Genomic DNA, 16,110 nt, shown 5'->3' on the forward strand with positions numbered 1-16,110 from the left:
AACTTGTGCTGCACATTTGCATTTACAATTTACAACTAGTCTCTCATTTCCATAAATTTCCCCTTGAAGCTGAAAAACAATATTTTTTTACATGTCTCCCTCTTCAGCCATATAGACTTTCTTTATATCAATATGAACATACTGCTGCACCCAAAAGTTTCCTTTCATCAACATTTTATCCAGGTCAGTAATCAGACTTCTAATGAAGAAATAATGAAATTGAAAATCACCACCGGCTGTACTCTGGTGCTGTGACAGCTCAAAAGGTGTGACTTTTAACTCCAGGGATGGCGGCGTCACAGTTTGCCACGACAGATGGTTGGGGAGATTTGTCCCAATGCTATTATGCAACAAAGTATGATTTTCACTGCGCTGTGCGAGGTTTTTATGACGGTCCAACAGAATACAGGCGTCCTCTGTTGGCCCTGTTGCTGTGTGCTGGGCCACACTTTAACACCATGTGTATCTGCCCCGAGGGGGTCACTTAGTATTTACGTACCATGAAGTTCTCCACGGTGTCACAGTGGCCTTGGCTGAACCTGAATGGGTCAGAAGGGAATTGATGCACACGAGTTGACTCTGCTGCAGCATTTGGTGGAATTGAACACCTGTGATACTTAAGACATACTGTGCAGGATTTTCCTTTAAAAAATGTATAGACTCATACTGAAGTAATCCCTCTCAGTCGCTGATGACCCACTAGAAATGGGTGGCGGTGTGACGTTCTGCAGAGACTTTGTCCTCTGCCTGTATTTTCTTATTTTCACTTGAGTGAAGTTGGGGCTGTATAAAAAGGTAGCGACCAGGTGCCCTACCCTAAGCAGCAGGCATCCAAGAGACACAGCTCTGAAAAACACAAATATTGCGAGGCAAAACACCACACATGAGTGAATCTGGGGTTGGCTTTTATGTTCACTTTCTCCGGCTGTGTGTTTACAAACATTTATTTTAAATTATAGATAATTCATAGGTGGATGGCTGGTGGTGCAGTGTGGGTTTTTTTCACGAGTTCCTCCCATAGTCCAACAACATGCAAATTAAGTTAATTGGTGACTTTAAATTGGTCGTAGGTGTGAATGTGAGCGTGAATGGTTTCAATTTCTATGTGTAAGTGGTTACAGCTAATGAATGAATATTTACAGTTAATTTCTGGATTGTGCCTAACAAAAATTGGAGTTAGTTTAGAAGCCAGAGCAGGACAACATTTTTTACTGTGTTAAATGATTGGTTTAAAAGCTAAAGTGCCTCTTTTGGAAAAGAGGTTATTTTCAAAAGCATTTCTATTGGTTTAAAAAATTTAAGTGGCAGTTGTAGAGAAGCAAAGTGGCTCGGTTGTGTGAGTTGTCATCAGGTCCAGTAATCTTCGGATTTATGTTAATTTGCACTTTTTTATGTTGAACAAGATTTAGCAGACAGAAAGGGATAAATTGTAGGTTGTGAATTACAATTTAAGTACAAAGCTGAGACATGCAACATGCCTAAACCTGAAATTTCTACATAGTTTGAAGTAATCGTAGGCTACAATGAACCATTAATGCCCATCTTTTGCAAACACTTTTTGACATGTTGTGCTCAGTTGGGCTACAAATCAGTAAATCTGTATTCAGTTTGGATGAAAACATTACCAATGTAGTCACAAACAGTGTTTATAAATACATCTGCTGTCTGAACTTTTGACCATTTTCAGTTCCACTTCCCTCTCTGCTGTGGTTGCTTTTGTTGCTGAATGTTGATCTGAGGCTGTCTAATAAAGGAAGTGGATTGTGTACACTGTATGGGTGTGCCGAGTCACAGTTCAAACACATTAGGCTGCCAGCGAGCTGTGAACACACTGTGCCATGGAGGAGAAGAAATGTCAGTTAGTGTAATGTTAGCTATTGAGCAGGTGGGCACCACATGCACCCACATCTCGGTGTTTTCTAAGGGACCTCTGGAGCTGTATTTGCTCTGTCACTCCACTCTGAACTGGACTTTGTAACGTGCATTGGAACAGTGTGTCGTCGCTCCGGCAAACATGATGTAACTCCCGTCGGTCACTGATTGGCCCTCGAAGTGGCATAAACTTTAGTTTCCTGGAGAAGCCTGTGTACTCTGGACTTCACTTGACTGAAAGAATGGTGGACAAGATATGGAGGAAGAGTTGGCAGTTTATAGAGAATAGACGGTCTTTTCGTAATAAGCAGTCCCCTTGTAAGACGGCAGAATGTAAGAGTGAGTGAGTAACCTTGTTTGTTTTCTCATTATTCATGTGTGAGGTAATCTCTCAAGGACAGATGTGTTTAATGTCTGGAGAGTGTTTACGTGGCATTTGTTTTTTGAATGTGGCACAGCAAAATCTATGCAGTGTCATATTTTCAAAAGTAATTCTTTCACAAATACATCCCAGCATTAAGCAGGCTAGACAGTTGAATAAATGTGGATTTTTTGCTGGATATATCATAGACTGGTAGAATCAGCACGTCCCAGAAATGGCTGCAGTTCACTTCACTAATGCCATATGTGTTTGTATATTCCATAACAGAGACCAGACTACTGACTATTTTAAGACTTTCTCATATAAAAAGCCATAAATCCCTGAAGTTAAGCCAGTTTCTCTCTGACATTTCATAAGATGGATCAAAAATACAGCTATTAACCTAATAATAATATCACAATCTGCCTCAGTAATGTAATTCTCATTGTCTGATCTTTGTAGTAATAAGATTAAATCTCTAAAGATCCCTTTGCTCTCTCATTGCAGTGTGGAGGGGGATGGACGGCCCAATGAGAGTGGCTCTTCCCTGGATGGTGGAGCTGGCTATGGCCAGGGCCCGGTGACTCACGGCTCAGCCATCAGCCCAGACCGATTCGACAGCCCGCTGTACAGCCACGGGGTCCAACCCGGGCCTCAGAGACCCCGTCGGCCGAAGCTGCAGCACTCGCAGTCCATTCTCCGTAAGCAGGCAGAGGAGGAGGCCATCAAGCGGTCCCGCTCGCTCTCTGAGAGCTATGAGCTCTCCGCTGACCTCCAGGACAAGCAGGTATTCCAGAGTAACCATGTTGAATAGTTTGCTTTGGAGTCAGAGTTTATTCACAATAGAGATTAAAAGTGCCATGTGCAGTTTCTCTTCAAAAATAATGACTTGAGTGAGGGTGACTTATCAAAAACCCAGCTGTGTCAGGAAGGAAAAGCTGTCGTTAGATTGTGACAGAGTCACTGACAATGGGAGTCAAAATATCCGTGATGTCCTGGAGGTTACCTTTATAAACCACATATATCTAAGAAAATTAAATTAAAGGACAGTTTCAGTATTTTCCAACCTGGACCCCTTTTGACATGTTTTTTTGTCTAAATGACCAACGAGTACAACAGTGTTATAAAATAAGTCCATTACTCAGTGAGACCGCTGGAAAATGCAGCAGCGAAATGTAATGTAACCAATTTGGGGCTGTTTCTGGTTAAACAATAAGCATCTTACTCTTTAACATAAAAGTATATCTCTGTAGGTATCGTTTCCATAAGTTGTTAAGACACTTAAGATAACAATCTAAGCCTTTCAGTGGCAAAAACAAACACTTTTAGTGGATGTAAACTGACAGTGAATAATTGCCCCTAGTGGTTACATTGCAAGCTGTTTTCACCATCACACTCTATCTCAATACTGGACCAATTTCAAAATTTTTCTTCCCTTTACCCACAAAAACACGGGAAAACAGCACTTTTTGTGGACATAAATTGACTTTGCAAACACTTCACGAGTGGAGGCAGCCTGTTTTGCCACTGCTAGCTACAGCGGTCTCACTCAATACTGGACTTCCGTCAAAAATTAGTTTGCCTTTAAAAAAACATCCAAAATTAATCTCTGAGAAATACGTCACTTAGCCTTAAATAGTCCATGTGTCACAGACATTCACTGCTAATTTACTCCGTCTTTCCTCCAGGTGGAGATGCTGGAGCGTAAATATGGTGGACGATTCATAACCCGGCATGCAGCCCGCACCATCCAGACAGCCTTCCGCCAGTATCAGATGAACAAGAACTTTGAACGTCTCAGGAGCTCCATGTCTGAGAACCGCATGTCCAGACGCATCGTTCTCTCCAACATGAGGATGCAGCTCTCGTTTGAGGGCCCTGAGAAAGTGCACAGCTCCTACTTTGAAGGGAGGCAAGTGTCCATGACGGAGGATGGCACCCCGCTGTCCATGGTGCAGTCTGAATGTGGAGATATAGAGGTCCACCAACAGGCTAACATGGCATCTCACCCACCCCAGCAGGGTGACCTGACAGACGCGATCACGGAGCTGGAGGACGCCTTTTCCAGGCAGGTCAAATCTCTGGCTGAGTCGATAGACGATGCACTGAACTGTCGCAGCCTTCAGGGAGATGAGGGTCCTGAACCAGAGGCTATGGGCTGCTCTAAGGTGGAGAGGGAGGTGCCCTATCAGGTGAAGGCTCATCGCAGGGCAGCTGGACGAATGCACGATGAAACATTGGCGTCCTATAGTGATGTTACTCTGTTCATCGATGAGGAGGACATGTCTCCCTCTATGGCTCTGTCGAGGTCAGGGGACCAGCCCTCCAGCACAGAATCAGACTTGCGGTTGCGGTCAGTCAACTCCTCCCAGGACTACTGGCCTATTGACCCCAAAGATGAGGGTCGTGACACAGACACGAGCTGCCGCAGCACTCCTTCTCTAGAGTGCCAAGAGCAGCGTCTTAGAATGGACCATCTTCCTTTGTTGACCATAGAACCTCCTAGTGACAGCTCTGCGGAGCTCAGCGACCGCTCTGAACGTAGCTCTGTTAAACGGCCGCCTGTGTATGAACCGCACGGCCACATCGTAACATCATCCCAGGCGAGTCCTAAACACATCTCCCACGGACCCCCACCACGAGCTTCCTCCCGTGACGATGATGCACCTCTGCGTCACCGTCACCGCCAGCTGGAAAGCCACTTAGCTATCAACGGCTCAGCCAACAGACAGAGTAAGTCCGAATCCGACTTCTCCGACGGGGACAACGACAGCATCAATAGCACATCCAACTCTAACGACACCATCAACTGCAGCTCCGAGTCGTCGTCGAGAGACAGCTTACGAGAGCAGACGCTCAGCAAGCAGACTTACCACAAAGAGACTCGCAACAGCTGGGACTCGCCCATCTTCAGTAACGATGTTATACGCAAGAGACACTACCGCATCGGCCTGAATCTCTTCAACAAGTAGGTACTCAGCTGCGGTGGAGCAGGTGCTCGACCAGTGTTTGCAGTGATTAAGAGCCTAACAAATGGGGGTTATGTTAGAGAAGCCTCTTTAAGCATCATTCACTCTGTGTGTTGTACTATAAACTGTAATCAGCTGTAATAATACCATACAAAGCTATTTAGAAAGATTTTTGCACAGAAGAAGAAATTAAGAGGACATTTCAGTATTTTATAGTATCTGACTACAGTGTAGCAACATTTCTTTATGAATCTATCATTTAACAACAGCAAAACTATATCAAAACATCAGTTTACAGACACTCACATAGCCAGTGCAGTATAATCCAAGTCACGTTTATCCAGTCTTATGCTGAGTACTACCCAAACATGCATTTTTGCCAAAACTGTAATATTTGAAACATACAAGTAGTGGACCTGGCTAGTGTGTACATTCAAACTCTGATCGTGCATTTTATGAGTTCAAATACACGTGCTTGCCTAGGTATATTTGTTCGCGCATGAGACTGTTTATGCGGAAATGTTTTACATAATTTTTGGATCTTTAATTTTCTGTGGAGGCAAGTTTTCTTTATAAATTCAACAAAAAGCAGGATTAGTAATTTGAACAATCGCTTTAGGGGTGAAGAATTTCTTTAACACAAATTCTGAACATGTTAAGAAGTTTCCTGTTTGTGTTTTCAAGCTTAAAAAGTAGCATAATCTGTCTCTCCAGTTTTTAAATTTACCTGCATACAAATGTTGGTTTTATCAGGAAGCCAGAAAAGGGCATCCAGTACCTGACTGAGAGGGGATTCATCCCTGACACACCTGTTGGTGTGGCTCACTTCCTGCTGCAGAGGAAGGGTCTGAGCAGGCAGATGATTGGAGAATTTCTCGGCAATCGACAGAAACAGTTCAACAGAGACGTCTTGGAGTAAGTATGATTCTTCCTTAACCTCATAATGAGATGAAAGTGATCAAAGAAGAGATCAGGGCTGTTGCTATAAATAAAAAAAATAATGAATAAAAGGTGATAAGAATTACTTCTAGCACAAATACAAACAAAAAATCCCTTTAAACAACCACTTTTATTAACATCTCCATGATATGATCCAGGCCAATATAGCCCTGTTAGATATAAAGGAATTGGTGATGATCACAAAAAACGTTTTGTGTTTTATTTTTTATTCATTTTTTTTCTCCATCTGTCATCTGCTCTCTCCCAGCTGTGTGGTAGATGAAATGGATTTCCAGGGCATGGAGCTGGATGAGGCTCTAAGGAAATTTCAGAACCACATCCGCGTTCAGGGTGAGGCCCAGAAGGTGGAGCGACTCATCGAAGCCTTCAGGTTAGATCAAACACTGACACGTAGCATTCAAACATAGCAAAGACAGATCAATAGTTGCACAGCAGAAACACTAAAAACATACTCACACATGCCTAAAAAATACAACATGCAAAACGCAGCACACTTTGTGATTGTAACACTAGAAACATTTAATGCAGACTTTAGTGATTTTTGGAAAGTCACTGCTGCTGCGTTTCCTAACAGCTGTGTTGTTGAGATAATGATTGGTACATAAAGAGAACCAGTTCTTCTGTAACTTCTGTTTTCTTCTTGTGGTGTTGAAAGTATTTCCTCACTATGAGAATGGATTTTGTGTGTGCTTTGTAATCTGAGTTCGGTGGTAAGTTGAGATGGGTGATATTGTTCTCCTGTGTCATGTTTCCAGCCAGCGCTACTGCATCTGTAACCCCACAGTGGTGCGGCAGTTCAGGAACCCTGACACCATCTTCATCCTGGCGTTCGCCATCATCCTCCTCAACACTGACATGTACAGTCCCAACGTCAAACCCGAGAGGAAGATGAAGCTTGAGGACTTTATCAAGAATTTAAGGGGTAACCAATGACTGATACAGTTATGCATGGCTGCAATATTTGTGAGCAAATTACATATTTACTGACACCTTAGGCGAGGCTTATTTGTACAACAGATTTTGGCAACAAGGCAATTCAGAGTGCTTATAAAACATTAAAAGCATTGAGACAAAGTGCAGAAGAAAAATGTCATAAAGGACATTTAAATACCGTTAAATGTGCTGCATGCACATTTCACCCTTCAACATTCAGCATTTTTGGTATGTAGAAGGACCATGTCATTGTTTTGCAGTCTCAAGTAAGTCTAGTGAACTTAAGTCCCATATTGAGATCGACAAGTCCCAAGTCCTACACTTGGACTTGTAGACAAGTCATAAGTCATGCACTCTTCACAAAATGTAATGCCATTATAACAATAAATAAATAATGATATATTCCATTCTAAAAAAAATTATGCATGCTTTTTAAAATGTATATTTATTTGTTAAAACAAGTACAACTAAACTTAATCATAAAAGTAAGTCGTGCTGATATACACTTTCGTAACATAAGGCACTATTTACAAGTAACGTAACAGTAAGTTTGCATGCTTCTGTCCTGTCGTGTTTTTTTACCACTATTTAGTTATACATGCAAACAGAAGTATTTTTGGTATGAGATTTTTCCAACTGTCCCTCAATAGCCTTGTTAAAAGTCTATGTAACCTAGAAATGCAACTGCTTTATTTGACCAGGTTCTTCCTGGTTAAATATAGGCTGAATTTTTTTTTTTTTTTTTTTTTTTTTTTTAAATAAGAAAAAAAGTTGCCTCGGAAATGAAGGGTGATGAATTGATTTGTGGAACACTTTTTAAAGATTTTTAAGAACTTTAAAATCTTTGGAGAAAAATTCAACTGTGTTCAAGTCCATGTGAAGTCATGAGTCACTTAATTTTGGCAAGTCTAAAGTAATCTATTTCTGATTCGTGTCTGACTCGAGTCTAAGTCTCGAGTCCACACCCCTGGTATATGTTATGTCTGTGCAACATGAATAGATGAATGATTAGTTTTATTTATTTCTCCCCTTCCTCATCATCTCAAATAAAATTATTTATTTCCGTTTTCTGTATATTGTGTAGTAACTGTGCTCTGTGTGCCAGGTGTGGATGACGGGGAGGACATCCCTCGGGAGACTCTCGTCGGCATCTATGAGAGGATCCGTAAGCGAGAGCTCAAGACCAATGAAGACCATGTCTCACAGGTGCAGAAGGTTGAGAAGCTCATTGTGGGAAAGAAACCAGTAAGTTTTGTTTATTATCTCATCTACAAAGTTCAATAAAAGCTGTTATATTTTTTAAGGCTTGACATCAATCTCTGAGGCAACTTTGGCCTATAAGATGTAGACATTGCTGATTATTCTTTAATCAGAGTTCAGGTCAAAGAGGGAACAGGAAGATTTAGAGATTCTTTTGTACCTTTTGGTACAGTTGTGTGATGGGACACATGCCTGGGTTTAGACCTTCACGCTGGTGATTTTAACACCAGAGGCCCTCGAGGGATGTCACCCAGTGCTGCAGTCTCATGAAAAATGGGCTCTTTCTGCCACTGAAGCATATTATAGTTCTAGAGGGAGAAGCGGTTGAATCCAGCGATTAATTTGGCGGCATAAGTTACAATAGTCCCTTGATTCACTGATCATTAGTCAGTTTATTTCGGTGTAAGAACACTGAACCAGAGCTATTATCAGATTTAGTTATGAATCTGCTCCAACCCCTCAGGAGCAGCGGGAGCAGCATTTCTGCATTATTCTGCAGGCAATGACGTCTTTCATGTGTGAAGGTTAAAAGTGTGATTAACCTATGCAGCCTCGGGGAGATGCTTGTCTTGCATGGAGGACTTTGTTTCAGTCGCTTTCCGGTGGGATTAAATTCTCTTCTGCTTTGCCAGTAATAATTGCATGTATTGAAAAATGTTCCCTCGTCACCATTTAGTTGCAGAATTAAAAGCTCAGGAGGACACTCTGCAAAACACTTTAACATTGGAATTCCTCTCCATAATAATCAGGTCCACTAGTGCTGCACAGCGGGCTTCTAGGGAAGATCTGTTTTCATTCAGCATCATTACAGAGTCCCTCTAGTCCAGCAGCGGAGAAAGATCACCACTCTGCATATAGAACCCAAGAGGTGCATCTTCATTACCACTTTAATAGGTCAAAGGTGCACTCTGCAAGGGCAAATCCTTATGTTGGCTCATTATTTAGCAGAGGAGATTCCTTTCTCGTGTTATCAGAGGCAATAGTGTTTATAATCCGAACATAACAGCTGCGTATAACATCTTCTTTGACCTCTCTTTTCAGATTGGATCACTCCACCACGGCCTGGGATGTGTAAGTAGACCAAATATCCATAAATCATACTATATTCAGTCATTTTTCATTCATTATTTTACTGTGTGCACAGCTTCCTGTCTCTGTCCCTGGGCGTTGCAGTTAACACACATCAAACAGGTAGTTTTAGAGTCAGATTACCCAAAGAGGCAGGAACTTTTCCCCCCCCTGAAGCATCTCGTGTGTCACTGCTGCCCCAGAGACAGAATCGACAGACATAAATTGCTGGGTGGCATTGAGCTGCAGTGTTTACAGATTCTGTGCTCATTAGGGTGCACACCACTGCAGGGTGCATGCTGCGCACATGACTCTCAGTTACAGAATATACTGTGGATCCTCCATTTTTATGGAGATTATAAATTATAGTCTTTATGGGATGAATACATACATGAATACATTAGTGTATTTTGTAACACATTAATGCTGATTTATGCAGTGTCACTGCCAAGGTAAATACTTGTTTTGGACATGTTTTCTCATATGTAAAGACTCCTCAAAGTTCAGGTTAACAGTTTAAAATAATACATCAGTGAAAAAGGAAACCTGTTTCAAAATAAAGGTGACCATGGCAACACTACCAATGCTTAACGCCATGTTACCAGTTAATTTCACTGCTGAAACAACATGATATGTGTTAAAATAACAACAGACAAAACATCAACATTGTTATTTTTTGTTTGGCGCTCCATTAGCTGTTACTTTTGCTGCAGCTACTTTTCCTTTGCTTCATTGTAGGATATAGGACAGAGATGGGCAATATGGAGACACACAAATATCACAATATTTCTGACAAAAGACCTTGATATTGATATTACGACAATATTATAGGGTTGACACTTGTTGCTTTCACAAATATAAACACTGAATTTTTGATAAATAATCTTTAGTAATGTGGATATAATGACTTAATGGGTTAAGGTAAATAACAGAATAGCTAGAACACTTTACTGTGAATGCAGCCTTTAAAACCAGGAAAAGACAACACAATTACATTATCCTAAATGTAATAAGATATCTAGTCACATATCATGACCTCTATATATTAGATATATGCACAGCCCTTATATACAACATACAGGATAATGACATTAAAAAATATTAATTCTGTTTCTGCAGTAAGTCATCATGATTTTAGTGTGGTTGTACATGTCCAGGTTTTGTCTCATTAAAGAAAAGAAAGTAAATTCATTTGTGGAAACTCCATTCTGCTTTATTGATTGTTTTCATATTTTAGGACACCTAATAATAATAATAATGTGTTCTTTCTTACATAATACATAATATGCAGCAACACATTAGCCCACATGTAGAATTAATCCTGTGTTTTATTAAGCTCTTGCTCTTTATATTGTACTGATTTTTTAGTATAGATGTTCTTAGTCTCAGGATTTGTGTGTTGTGGTTATAAACAGTGTGAACTCTATAAGGCTAGCAATATTCTTTAAGTTTGTTATTGTCAAGAAATCCCATGAGACTACCACAGGTGACAGTGTTAGTCTGTGTATCAATACCCTTTAACTGTTCACCCTATTGATGGTTCTCACCCAAGCCAGCCCATTTCAACTGTAAACGTATATCATACATTTTCAGTAAATATTACGTAATCAATAAACTGTGTGTATTCAGCTACAGAGTTGGTGCGTTTACAAGTTTGTACAGTAGGATCAAAATGGGATCAAAATAAATTATAGTGTGCATAATTCATAGCTTTCATAGAGTTGTGTCTTTGGGTATTGGCCTTTTTTCTAATTAAAAAAAGCTATTTAAAGACTTGAAGATAGCAGGAATTTTTGTTTTTCTATTTTTTGATATTTTACAAATCAAACAAGGTCAATCATTAAAAATAATAGAGAGATGCAACCCTTAATAAAAGTATCCGAAATCTAATCCCGTACATCAGAGTGAATGCTGTGAAGAATGCGAAACACGTAGCTGGAGTAGATCAGTCACCCTTTGCCTGCAGCCTCTTTAAATTCTGCTCAGAGGAAGAGGTGACTTCTGTTCCTTATTACCTTTTGGACTGAGGCCACAATGACCTCTGAAATGTTTGTATCTGTGCTCTTTTTTTCTGCCCCGTAGGTGCTGTCGCTGCCCCATCGCCGGCTGGTGTGCTACTGCCGTCTGTTTGAAGTGCCAGATCCCAACAAGCTCCAGAAGCTGGGCCTGCATCAGCGGGAGATCTTCCTGTTCAATGACCTCCTAGTGGTAAAAGCCCTCTGCTGTCCTCTCCTTTTTCTCCTCTTCTCTCCTCTTTTCTCTCCTCTCCAGAGGCAGAGCAGGTTGGTGGCTTTCAGGGCTCCAGCCCCAAATGTTTTGTAAAAAGGCTTAAATATTTTTGGCTTTGAAAACAACTTAAAATGTGTGTCATTCAGATAAAAACATCTTACTATGCTATTCCGTTAAGAAATGTCATGTAATTGATTCAATGTGACCACATTTAGTTTGCATTGTTGAAGATCTTGATTAACAGATAGAGGAGCTCAAATATTATGCCATGGATTAGATGTAACAGATTTATCAGCTTAATATTCATGTTGTGAACTCTACTCCAGCAGAGACAAACAAACAAAAATAAAATAGATTCAAAATAAGTAATGCTGTTTATGCCAAATTCCTACCATAGCTATTTTATGTAACTTGAAAATAGTAACATCACACACTTTTTGCCTCTCTTTAGGAGAGTCATCCTCAACATTTGCTGTGTTTGATATCAGAATGATGAAGACGTGGAGAATAATAAGATACAAAATAGGATATAGGCTCTCCAGGATGATTTTATCCTGCTATCAAAATGATGCATTCAAAAAAAAGGGCATACAGCCACTGTGAATGGGGAAGAATATCTGCCTGAGGGAGCAGGCCTCTGACTCCGCTCTCCTCTTTTCTCTCCTCTCCTCCTTTCTCTTTTCTCCTCCTTTATCTCCTCTCTTCTTTACTCTCTGCGCCTCCGCTCCTCTCCCGTCTCCTCTTTTTTCTTTCCTCACCTCTCTTCTTTTCTCTCTTCTCCTCTTTTCTGTCCTCTCCTTCATGCTCTCTTCTCCCTGCTCCTCTTTTCTTTTTTCTCCTCTCCTCTTTGCTCTCCTCTCCTGTGCTCTCCTCTCCTCTCTCCTCAGACCAACCCTTACAATAATCTCTCTGCATGCTTTCAGGTAACTAAGATCTTCCAGAAAAAGAAGAACTCGGTGACGTACAGCTTCAGACAGTCCTTCTCTCTGTACGGGATGCAAGTCATGCTGTTTGAAAATCAGTGTGAGTGGCGTTTCCTTTTATCCCGCCTTCATCCCTGTGGTGTATTAGCCAACAGTGTTTACATCCAGGGTTTAAATCAGCACAGTAACACATCCAACAGAAATGGGAGGTCAAACCAATGGGCTGTGACATTGTTTATTCTCTCCAAACTTCAGACAGAATCACCCAATGTGTTTTAACTTAGTTTTGATCGATGGCCCTTGTGTAAATGCTTCTCCCTCTCTTTGCCGCTGCCCCAGATTACCCAAATGGAATCAGACTTACATCAGCGATACCAGGTGCGGACATCAAAGTCCTCATCAACTTTAATGCGCCCAACCCCCAGGACCGCAAGAAGTTCACAGACGACCTGCGAGAGTCCATTGCCGAGGTCCAGGAAATGGAGAAATACAGAATAGAGTGTGAGTTGCCTTTTTTTTTCACCTCCCATCCCCCCCTTCTTACTCTGACTACCTCAGGCTGTGTAAAGTAGAAACGGGGCATGGTCCTCATTACTCAAATGTGGCACTTTATGAGGGAGAATGTTTACAGAGTTCACAGGATGGCTAACAGAAGGGAGACTGGTGTTTTTGCCTGACATTCAAAAAAGCAATTCCGTCATCACATACAAAAACAGGATGTTGGAAATAATGTAGAGCGATAGTTTGTGAGTTTCAGACAGAGAAGGTGGCTGAAAACATTACAGAGAAGTTATAAAGTCACTCCTTGGCCTGGAGTAAAACCGCTGCCACTTACCTCAGTCTTTCCTTGGCTCCTTTCCGCAGCTGAGCTGGAGAAGCAGAAGGGGGTGGTGAGGCCCAGCATGTCCCAGAGCTCCGGTCTGAAGAAGGAAGCTGGCAACGGGAACATGAACCGCGCCAGTCTGGATGACACCTACGCCATGGGCGAGGGCCTGAAGAGAAGCGCCCTCAGCAGCTCCCTGCGAGACCTCTCCGAAGCAGGTACAGCCAAAACGCCTTTGTTTTTTTACCAGCCGGTTCTTTAATGGAAAAGTACTCTCCTTTTGTCATCCACCTCTCTGTGATGATATCAAGGGGATAAAAAAATAGCAAAATGTTGTTTCACTGCACCATACATTGATTTTACAGTTGTCCCGTTCAAAGGGCAACTCCAGTGCTTTTCAACCTGGACCCTATCTCTCTGTGCTTTTGTGTCTGAGTGACGCGTGCAAACATTTTTTAAATTGGTCCGGTACTGAGAGAGCGTGTAGCTTGTAGCTAGGAAACAGGCTGCAATGTAATCACTGGGGTATGTGCACACTGTCAATTTGTGTCCATTAAAAGTGCTTGTTTTTGCGACTGATAGGCTCAGATTATTATTGTTGTGAGTCTCTGACAACGTCGAGGAAAGGATCCCTACAGAGAAATTAAACTTTGTTCTTACTTTTCACTTGTTACGATCTGTTTTATGTCCACGTCTTGCTAACAAGAGGTCTAGTTTTAGTTTTTTAAAAAATCAGCAGAGGTGGTTTGCTGCAGATAAAACAATGGTGAAAGGCTAGAGAGCTGCTTTTTTTCACCCAAAACTTTTGGTATGGTACCCATGGAACCATACGAAACCTGTTCGAACATGTAACTAAATCGTAGATACAGTTTGTTTCCGATTTCCACTACAGACAGTGCTCTTAATGTAAGCGGGATGTTACCAGATGCCCCATCCAGCTTTTGCAGCATTTCCTTTTCACAAAAAATGCAGAGGAACATCTGCTCCTTGCTGAACATCCACAGAACCGGGTTGCACGACATTGTCAACACAAAAAAGGATAAGCTGGAGTGTTTAGAGCAGAGCACGGATGTAGAGCTACCAAAGGTCCCACAACAGAGGAGTGATGAAAAGACGGTATGTCTAGTAACGGTTCTATTGGTTCCACCCAAAGCTTTTCACATTGAAAACGCCACAGTATTCGTTCTAAATGTAATGAACTGAACTGAACCAGGCTGCTTGGTGGAAATGGAGTTTTAAAAAGAGGAATAGTTTATCATACAGCGAGCGACCTCCTACAAGTCACCTTTTGTAAGATTTTAAAACAAGACTTGGACACAAAACCCAAAAGAACAGGCAAAATGGGAAAAAAAAAGTTCAGTTTCATTGTAGGATCCTCTCTGTTTTCAGACACTCATAATAACAATCTTAGCCTGTAAGTGGCAAAAACAAGCACTTTTGATGGGTATAAATTACTGGTACGCACATGCCCTGAGTGGTTACAATGTAGACTGTTTCACAGCTGCTGTCTGTAGCGCTGTCTCTCAATACTGGATATTTTTAAAAAATGTTGTTTCCAGTAGTCACATAGACACAAAAACATAAGAGAATAGGGTCCAGGCTGAAAAATATCAGAGTTGCCCTTTAAATCCACTATATAAATCACTCATTATTGGATAGTTTGGTCTGAGCGGTGTGTCCTTCAAAGTTTAACTTTGTTTTAGAGAGGTGGGCTCCACCTTCTTACTACTCAAAGACTGAATACAGACCTATTTGTGAGGAGGTTCATTGATTAGAAATGCAGTTTTTCTAGATTTGTCTTCTCAGTGATGAATGAAATTGACAGGCAGTTCTCACCCCTGATCATCTGGATGATTTCTGAACATTTCCATTCATGTTTTTAATCGTCACTTCTTCTTTTTGTTAACTAGCACTTTTGCACTCTCAAGTTTGTTTTATCCAAAGACATTTCATGATAATCTTCTGTTCTATTCAAACATCATTTGCCATTTCCTCTCACGTATATTTGTGAAGCGGACAAATCAGTGCTGATGTGTACCATTCTCTAACGAGATCAAGATTTAGCTCCAGTCTTGGCGTTAACAGTCATTTCACATCCATGAATATCAGTGTTTAGCACAGCCGCTCTGATTCCCTCAAGAATACATTTCATTCATTACAGATAACAGCTTATGGGAAGTTATCGGGTGATTAACTTGATAACAAAATGAAATCCAGTCAGGGGTCTGCCTCACTGTTGGTAACACGATATGCTTTGTTCTTATGATCACTACCACAATGGAAAATGATAGGTCAGTCAGCAAAGAAGTTTCTAGAAGTCCCTCCTGTCTCCTGTGTCCTTCGATGCAGGACGTGGCATGTTAGTGGGGTCATTTTTGTTAAGTGTTTTCTTTTTCCTTTCCTACCATACTCCCATTTCATGTGTATTTACTGTGTTATTTCCATACACATCAGGTATTCTCCTGTTTATGTGTGATTATTGGTCATGTATCATTGGCTGAGTGTGCCTAACAACGGCAAAAAGTGCTCTGTTCGCCCTCAGACCTGTATATGCCTGTACATCCCATGTGCAACAACCACTGTATTGCTTTTGATGTGTCTCCTCCTCCGTGACTGTCACTGAGACTGGCTTTTTGCCAACCTTGACCCTTTTGAAAATCTACATCTTGTGACAACGTTAATAACGAGTTGTCATTTAAAAAAAAAATTTAA

The 16,110-nt window shown here is 41.2% G+C and overlaps 1 protein-coding gene across 7 annotated transcripts in view; it reads left to right on the forward strand.

Annotated features, from left to right (window-relative positions):
• The window catches only part of LOC121947354 (IQ motif and SEC7 domain-containing protein 1-like), a 116,745-nt gene that overhangs the window by 95,387 nt on the left and 5,248 nt on the right, over positions 1-16,110 (forward strand). For 6 of the 7 annotated variants that reach the window (XM_042492367.1, XM_042492362.1, XM_042492365.1 and 3 more), the window contains 11 exons: positions 2,741-3,020; positions 3,922-5,201; positions 5,956-6,117; positions 6,410-6,532; positions 6,918-7,084; positions 8,201-8,340; positions 9,397-9,426; positions 11,506-11,631; positions 12,576-12,675; positions 12,915-13,076; positions 13,440-13,616. In XM_042492367.1, the coding sequence (XP_042348301.1) occupies positions 2,741-3,020; positions 3,922-5,201; positions 5,956-6,117; positions 6,410-6,532; positions 6,918-7,084; positions 8,201-8,340; positions 9,397-9,426; positions 11,506-11,631; positions 12,576-12,675; positions 12,915-13,076; positions 13,440-13,616 (2,747 nt within the window). Of the gene's footprint in view, positions 1-1,963; positions 2,216-2,740; positions 3,021-3,921; positions 5,202-5,955; positions 6,118-6,409; positions 6,533-6,917; positions 7,085-8,200; positions 8,341-9,396; positions 9,427-11,505; positions 11,632-12,575; positions 12,676-12,914; positions 13,077-13,439; positions 13,617-16,110 lie in introns of those variants that run through there. The other variant, XM_042492363.1, reaches the window with a different exon arrangement.

This window comes from Plectropomus leopardus, chromosome 8 (genome assembly GCF_008729295.1).
Source record: "Plectropomus leopardus isolate mb chromosome 8, YSFRI_Pleo_2.0, whole genome shotgun sequence".
Lineage (NCBI taxonomy): Eukaryota > Metazoa > Chordata > Actinopteri > Perciformes > Serranidae > Plectropomus > Plectropomus leopardus.